At 38.9% G+C, this 8,868-nt stretch overlaps 1 protein-coding gene across 1 annotated transcript; it reads left to right on the plus strand.

The window, feature by feature from the left end:
* Positions 1 to 1,869: 1,869 nt before the first annotated feature.
* Positions 1,870 to 7,745, plus strand: LOC118368619 (zinc finger protein OZF-like). The gene is made up of 2 exons (XM_035752881.2): positions 1,870 to 2,660; positions 5,295 to 7,745. The coding sequence occupies exons 1-2, from the start codon at positions 2,141 to 2,143 to the stop codon at positions 6,086 to 6,088; spliced, it is 1,314 nt and encodes a 437-aa protein (XP_035608774.2). The 5' UTR covers positions 1,870 to 2,140; the 3' UTR covers positions 6,089 to 7,745.
* Positions 7,746 to 8,868: the final 1,123 nt, after the last annotated feature.

The following is an 8,868-nucleotide window of genomic DNA, read 5'->3' on the forward strand; positions in this document are numbered from 1 at the left end:
GCCCAATTGGAGTTTGCCAAAAGGCACTTAAAGGACTCTTAGTACATGAGAAACAAGATTATCTGGTCTGATGAAAACAGCATTAAACTCTTTGACCTGCATGCCAAGCGTCACATCTGAAGGAAACCTGCCACCATCCCTATGTAACAGTTTTGCTTTCCTTCCCTCTCCTCGCCCCTATCTGGGCTTGAACTAGGGATCCTCTGCACACATCAACAACTGACACCCACAAAGCATTGTTACCCATCACGCCACAAAAGCCACGGCCCTTGTAGAGCAAGGGGAACAACTACTTCAAGGTCTTAGAGCAAGTGACGTCACCAATTGAAATGCTATTAGCGCGCACCACCGCTAACTAGCTAGCTATTTCACATCGGTTACACCTACGGTGAAGCATGGTGGTGGCAGCATGATGAAAACCTACTCCAGAGTGCTCAGGACCTCCGACTAGGCTGATGGTTCACCTTCCAACAGGACAACAGCCCTAAGCACACAGCCAAGACAAGGCAAAGGTGGCTTCGGGACAAGTTTCTGAACGTCGTTGAGTGGCCCAGCCAGAGTCCAGACTTGAACCTGATCGAACATCTTTGAAGAGACATGAAAATTCTGCCAGAAATGTATAAAAACACTTTTTGCTTTGTCATCATGGGGTATTGTGTGTAGATTGATGAGGAAAAAAATATATTTAATCAATTTTAGAATAAGGCTGTAACATAACAAAATGTGTAAAAAGGAAGAGGTCTGAATACTTTCCAAATGCACTGTATATATAGGGACAGTGACATCACTTCTTGAAACAGGAGGTACAAAAATATAACATAAATATCAACATTCAATATTAACACATTTTAAAAACTCAGACAATCTCAAATTGCGGAAAAACTTTTGGAAGTCTTGAACTGTATCAAAGTCTGTGGCCTGTGATGTTGGGACAAATGATAGTTCCTTATTATACAATTCTACAGCACAACCGCAGTCATGTCTTCAGTGTAAAACTAACATTGACTCAATAGTCCATGCCTTCTGGGAATGTTATGATGTCATAAAGTTAATGGCGGAGTTAGAAAGTTGGCTGTCAGAAGAAGTACAATGTCTGTCTGCATATTTCAAGACATGGAATATGAGGGTGCAGTGAGATAGCCAATGGTTGGACGAAACCTCTCATTAATACCCCAGAGTTGGATGATACTTTTCTCCTCATCATCTTAAATACTAAAAACTGGAAATCAACCAATCCTCCATTGTTAACGCAATGTAATAGCCTCTCTACTGTATATAGCCTCCCTACTGTTATTTTACAATGTATTTTAACTGTTGGTTTTATTTCTTTACATATCCATTGTTCACCTAATACATATTTTTTACTTTAAAAATTGCACTGTTGGTTAGGGCCTGTAAGTAAGCATTTCACTGTGAGGTCTACTACACCTGTTGTATTCGGCGCACGTGACAAATAAACTTTGATTTGAGTGTATTAGACAATGTAAACACACTAATAGACCAGGAGGTGGAATAATACCCATTTTATGCAGGAATTTAACAACTTAATTACGCAGTTAAACTGGCATACAAACTCGGTAGCACAGAGTAGATACTTCATACGACCTGAGTAATATTGCATTATGGGTAGTTCAGAAGTCTCCCAAAAATAAATTAATGCATATGTAATGACGCAAAACATAACTGTTTGTACTTATAGGTAAACATATTTTGACTACAACTAGCTTACTAAGTCTTTAACCACACTGTGTTGTTACACTGGTGAGTAAAAACTAATGCGTCCTACACTAACTTGTCTGAAGATAACGTTTACATTTTACTCAAATGCGTTACCCACTCCAGTCAGTAGATGACGATGTGCGACTTTAAGGCAAAGCTGCTAGTGTGACGTATAATCTACTGGACGGAACGCTTCTTTCAACAGCAGTTAGTCAGACACCTCGGGAGCTTGCTAGACAAAATAGCCGAACCATTAAAGCTCTTTAGACGCTTTAGTGTATATTACCCACTGCATTTTTTAACCCACTTCTGTCGTCTAGTTAGTTATCCGATTTTATTTAATATTTACGGTGTTGTTGTTATTAGTCAGCTAGCGGGCTGGTTTCGTTAGCATTAGCCTAGCTAGCGAACATCTCCGACCATGAGTTCACCAAACTACTCTCCTGAAAAAGAAGAGGCGGTCTGCTGGACGGAGAAAGAAGCTCTGGTGAAAGAGGAGAAGGAAGAGGAGGCTGTTTCAATACAAAAACAAGTAGATGGTGAGGCTGTTTCCGTGAAAGAAGAAGAGCAAAACGTTAGAGTGAAAGAAGAGGAAGACGCGTTCAGAGTGAAAGAGGAGGAGGATGTTACAGTGAAAGAAGAGGAGGAAGAGAAAGAGGATGATGCAGTTTTTGGAGTGAAAGAGGAGGAAGACGCGTTCAGAGTGAAAGAGGAGGAGGATGTTACAGTAAAAGAAGAGGAGGAAGAGAAAGAGGATGATGCAGTTTTTGGAGTGAAAGAGGAGGAAGAGATGACTGTCACATCCAAAAAAGAGGAGGAAGGAGAGGAGGAAACTGGACATCTGGGCCCGGTTTCCCAAACGCATCTTAAAGCATCCAATGGTTCCAACGGTGAACTTAGCCATAAGATGTTTTTGAGAATCCGTTCCCTGATTAACACCAGTAAGTACTGTCTTAAAACAGAGGCACACACTCTGCCGTTTAACTGTTATTTGGTGTTAAAGCAGAAATCTGCAATTGCTTACATCCATTTTTGGACTTTTTAATTATTTATATATAGCCATTGATTCTTGAAGAATATAACACATGCCTCATGAGCTTAGTTCAACTGTTGTACCCCTTCAGAACCCCAAATGAGCGTTTTTTACTCCAATGTAAATCAACACTGTAGCCTCAAAACATTGTTAAAACTATGATGATATCATGGATGGTCAGTCCTTGCATCCATAGGTCTGTTTATGAATTTGAAAGTAGTTACATTTCTCCAACCCCATCCATCTTATTACCAAAACATATTGGTTGATTGGTGTGGTTTAAAAAAAAACAGCAACAAAATGGCTGCCCAGAGACTTGGTTTGGTAAACAGCTGAGGGATGGGGCTGGAGAAATGTAACCCTCTCAAATTCAAATAGAAAGCTATTGTAGCAACCGTAACCCAACACCTAGCGACCTCGTCAAGAAGTTCAGACATCTTGGTGTAAAAGTTATAAGGTGTTGGCTTGACAGTCAGTGGACCCAGGTTTGAGTTCAGCTCAGGGCTACCCCCTGAATTCACTACACTATGAATACAAGGACTGGTCATCCATGAGGTCATAATGATAGTTTAACCAGGTTTCTAGGCTATATAGTATATTCTAGAATTCATCCATGATGTCATAATGATAGTTTAACCAGTTTCTAGGATATATAGTATATTCTAGAAATCATCCATGATGTCATAATGATAGTTTAACCATGTTTCTAGGCTTCATCCATGATGTCATAATGATAGTTTAACCAGGTTTCTAGGATATATAGTATATTCTAGAATTCATCCATGATGTCATAATGATAGTTTAACCATGTTTCTAGTATATATAGTATATTCTAGAATTAACCCGTGATGTCATAATGAAACTTTAACTTTTTTTCTCCTTATGTTACATTTACATTACATTTAAGTCATTTAACAGACGCTCTTATCCAGAGCGACTTACAAATTGGTGCATTCACCTTATGACATCCAGTGGAACAGCCACTTTACAATAGTGCATGTAAATCTTTTAAGGGGGGATTACTTTATCCTATCCTAGGTATTCCTTAAAGAGGTGGGGTTTCAGGTGTCTCCGGAAGGTGGTGATTGACTCCGCTGTCCTGGCGTCGTTACACTGGGAAAACAGCCATTATAAATAATTTCAGAGTTTTGTTCTAACCGAGAGTCACCTTAACTTTATAGAAACACAATAATTACACATCATTCTTAATACTGTTGCTGTTATTAAGTTACAGTCACATGTTCAACTGACATCAGCTGATCCAGGAAATAATTTTCTGAATTCCAGTCAAGTGACAAACATCACGACATACAACAACCAAAGTGCTTCTTCATTCATTACTCTGGTAAAGACAGTTATGCCGTGCTCCACGTTGGATTCAACATCCCTAACAAATTGATGTTTATAATGTTATTGTCTGCTTGATTTACTGTAGGGTCTCGTTAGTCTGTTTGCACACAGAGATACTTTGCTCATAATGTGTAGAGAACTGTTCCTTGATGGATAGGCTATTGTACAACACACACTGCTATTTTCTTATTCAGGACATTTAGAATGACAACACATTACAGAGTAGCCTAGTGGGATTATTGACAAAATTAGCTGGTGATCAGGTTATGAAATGTCATGACAAAGACATTTTCGTTTCCATGTTTTACCTGAAATATTTAATTATTTATAGTCCTAGGTCTATGTTGTTGTTAGGTGAAGCCATGGTTCCTACAGTAGGTCTATGTTATTGTTAGGTGAAGTTATGGGACCTACAGTAGGTCTATGTTATTGTTAGATGAATTTATGGGGCAATTTGTACAAACCTTCATTGTCAGGCTGATGGAACAGCTAGCCAAAGAGCATTTTACTGGTTGAAGTGTTTTTTTTTTAAGTATAAAGCAGTTGATTTGGGACAATAACACAAACATATTAAGCAGGTGATTCAAGCGAGCCTTATAATCCAAAAGTAATGTGAAATGCACTCATAAGCAACCTGGAAATTGATGCTATTTTTGCTCTCAGCCTATGAGAACTCCCCTGAGTTTTCTCCCATGGTGGTGAATTAGTGAATTGACACCAGAGCTTAATGTGAGTTTCCTTGAGTAGCACGCCTGATCTTGCGCTGTAATATTCAGAATACATTGTGAAAAACTATAATCTTTGCTCACCATTTTTGCTCCAGGCAGATATACTACATCCATAACTAGTGGTTTCCTCATTAGCAGGGAGGAGTTTCTGTAACCAAATTGCGTGTGCTTTGCCCTCGTGCCGCAATTTTAGCAAACACAGAAAGGGGCCTATATTGGAGACCAGAAGTAATCTGGCACAGTGCTTGGGATTTCAACAACTTGAAAAACGTATTTCTAGCTACAATCATCGATATTACTACTAATTTGAAAACAAGACAAAATTACTATTCTTGCTCACTTGACTGTCTTAATTGTCAAATAATTTAACAGATGTCAATTGTTGTACAACTTCATGGGTAGGCACTGCGCATCACCTTTTAACTCAAATAAACAGTGGATTGTTTACTTTGTTGTTTACACAGGAGAGAGAAGTGATTATTGTGGATCCTCTGGGGAGCCTCAACAACCTCATAATGCTGACGAGGCAGAGAAAAGTATCTTCAGATCAGAACACATCAAGAAACACCAGCAGAGACCCACAGGGAAGAAATCTCATCACTGCTCTGACTGTGGGAAGAGTTACTTAAGATCAAATTCACTGAAAGTACACCTGAGAATACACACTAGAGAGAAACTTCACTGCTGCTCTGACTGCGGGAAGAGATTCACCTCTTCAGTAGACCTTAAAATACATCAGAGAATTCACACTGGAGAGAAACCATATGGGTGTGATCAATGTGGGAAAAGTTTTAGTCAGCCAAGCAACCTGAAATCACACCAAAGAATACACACAGGAGAGAAACCATTTAGCTGTAATCAATGTGGTAAGAGTTTTATTCAGTCAAGCAGCCTGATAGTGCACCAGAGAACACACACAGGAGAGAAATGTTATAGCTGTAATCATTGTGGGAAGAGTTTCACTCAGTCAAGCAGCCTGATAGTGCACCAGAGAACACACACAGGAGAGAAGCCATATGACTGTCCTCAATGTGGGAAGAGTTTTGTTACATCTGGCAGTCTGAAGACACACCAGAGAACACACACTGGAGAGAAACCTTATAGCTGTGATCAATGTGGGAAGAGTTTTACTCAGCCAAACAGCCTGATAGTACATTTGAGAACACACACAGGAGATAAATCTTATAGCTGTGATCAATGTGACAAGAGATTCTCTGATAAAAGATTTCTGATCAAACATCAGAAAATACATACATGAAGGAGTTGTTTCATGATATCAATGAAATAAAGTCACAATGTGGAATGTTTTTTTTAAATTGTAGAAGGAGTATTTTAATGAATGTCACAATATAGAACCCTAAGTGTTTGCCCCCTGTTTATTTGACTTAAGCATGATTTTTAGCCTCGGGGAATAAATCCAGCTCTGAATTGAGAGTACTATTTATGAGATTTAACAAAACGTGTTGTGTAACACCATGTTTGCCACCCTCTTGAATCAAAATGGTAAACTTAAAAATGTAGCTGACTGTCTTCAGGTTGTCCTCTAACCAGTGAGGTAAAAGATATCTCCCATTTCCATGTGTTTTTTAAATTGTGTTCAACAGCACATACAACTGATTTCCCTCCTAATCGATATCGGTGATTTATTGCTACTTGTCAAAACAACAGCTATTCTGTTGCTTGTGCAGTTTTTATGGTGCTTCTGTGGTTATTGTGGCAGATGTGGTTTTTTTTGTTTACCTTTATTTAACCAGGTAGGCTAGTTGAGAACAAGTTCTCATTTGCAACTGCGACCTGGCCAAGATAAAGGAAAGCAGTGTGACACAGACAACACAGAGTTACACATGGAGTAAACAATAAACAAGCCAATAACACAATAAACAAGTCAATGACACAGTAGAAAAAAGAAAGTCTATATACAGTGTGTGCCAAAGGCATGAGGAGGTAGGAGCGAATAATTACAATTTAGCAGATTAACACAGGACTGATAAATGAGCAGATGATGATGTGCAAAAGAAAATGTAAATAGCACATTTTATGTTGAGGTTTTCAAAATATCACAAACTGTTTCTGCATTTTGGTTATTGATTTGGACACTTTAGAACTATGTTTTGACATTGGGCTATCCCATCTCGCAGAATGTCGCTGAAAAGAAGACAGGCCCCGACATTCAATATACGTTCGATTATAGTTGAAAATATGTATTTCCAGGTCGTTTTTTCAATGACTTGAAAACATTAATTTCAACTTACTTGCAGCCTATACACATGGACGCAGTATAATACATTGGTCTATAATCAATGTATTAACAATTTTAGAAGAGTTCTAGATGCGAGTGAGTTTAAAAAACAAGATTGTAGAAAAATATATATTTAGAAATACGTGCTTTTAATTGTTGGAAGCCAGTAGACACCATGTTTATATTGTAGAAAGTGAATCATGTGAAATGGAAGTTGTTTTCTGTTGGTGGTGAGCAAACTTGTCCAACAAAAATATAGGATATATTTGTTGTCTTGACGGGGGAGGTGTTACAGGCTTCCATTTATGTTTTGAGGTTGGACTGTAGCACATATAGCTCGTTAGCACGTATAGCTCGTTAGCACGTATAGCGCACTGATTGGTGTCACCTCGTTAGTCAGTATGTGTTACACCTGTGCTGGCTTGTCCATCTCGTTATGGTTGAATATCGCATCCAATTGTTAATATTTTAATCAATGGATTTTCCTCAGGATGCTCATTAGTCTTTCAGTTGTTATTCTTCTGTTTTTTATCCTCTTATGTTTGTTGTGTAGTAAATATTTCTGTTTATTTTCTTTGTTTTGTATACATGTTTTCCTCTGAAGTCATTGTGTTGCATCCATGTCTGAAATGTGCTGTATAAATAAAGCTTGTTTTGATATTATAAAACAAATTAACCCAACAGACTCTTGCTAAACCAATGAACAACTATGTGCAAAAGCAACATTTCTTGGTCCATCTTAGTATGAAAAACAGTATCAATTCAGTATTATATCTTCCACTATGTCAAAATAGTGCATGGTTTTTAAATTTAGTGTCACTTTTCAACCAACCCAGTGCATTTGTTGAAATCAACAATTCGTCAAAGGATTCAACTACTTGAAACTGAAACAAACAATTGGATTAAACAGATCAATCCCATTGGACATTGGGCTTAATTCAGACCCTGCCAGCATGGCCAGAAATGTAACTTAGCACCACGCATGACTGAAAAACACCTAAGTATTATATTTACTGCCCTGGTCTTGTATGTCACTGCCTCAGACACCATTCACAATGCTGGCTGAGGTATGATTAAAACATGACATATTTCCTAACCATTCACAATGCGGGCTGGGGTACAAGTAAAACATGACATTATTTCGGTAGGATGGACAGTTTTATAAGGGTATGTTTGGCAGCATGAGTGGAGGATGCTTTGTTGCGAAATAGGAAGCCAATTCTAGATTTAACTTTAGATTGGAGATGTTTGATGTGAGTCTGGAAGGAGTTGTCCACATATTCTAAGTCAGAACCTTCCAGTGTAGTGATGTTGAGTGGGCAGGTGCAGGCAGCGATCGGTTGAAGAAAATCTATTTAGTTTTACTTGTATTTAGGAGCAATTGGAGGCCATGGAAGGAGAGTTGTATGGCATTGAAGCTCATCTGGAGGGTTGTTAACACAGTGTCCAAACAAGGGCCAGAAGTATACAGAATGGTGTCGTCTGCATAGAGGTGGATCAGAGACTCACCAGCAGCAAGAGCGACATCATTGATGTATACAGAGAAGAGAGTCGGTCCAAGAATTGAACCCCGTGGCACCCCCATAGACACTGCCAGAGAACCAGACAACAGGCCCTCCGATTTGACACACTGAACTCTATCAGAGAAGTAGTTGGTGAACCAGGCGAGGCAATAATTTGAGATACCAAGGCTATCAATTATAGTGGATTTATCGGTGGTGACAGTGTTTCCTGTCCTCAGTGCAGTTGGCAGCTGGGATGAGGTGTTCTTATTCTCCATGGACTTTACAGTGTCTCAG

Source organism: Oncorhynchus keta, chromosome 35 (assembly GCF_023373465.1).
Source record: "Oncorhynchus keta strain PuntledgeMale-10-30-2019 chromosome 35, Oket_V2, whole genome shotgun sequence".
Lineage (NCBI taxonomy): Eukaryota > Metazoa > Chordata > Actinopteri > Salmoniformes > Salmonidae > Oncorhynchus > Oncorhynchus keta.

Bases quoted from the DNA above. Each gene is read 5' to 3' on its own strand.
- LOC118368619 (XM_035752881.2), top strand. From the start codon at position 2,141: ATGAGTTCACCAAACTACTCTCCTGAAAAAGAAGAGGCGGTCTGCTGG. The intron at 2,661-5,294 runs GTAAGTACTGTC...TTGTTTACACAG, and splicing joins CCGTTCCCTGATTAACACCA to GAGAGAGAAGTGATTATTGT.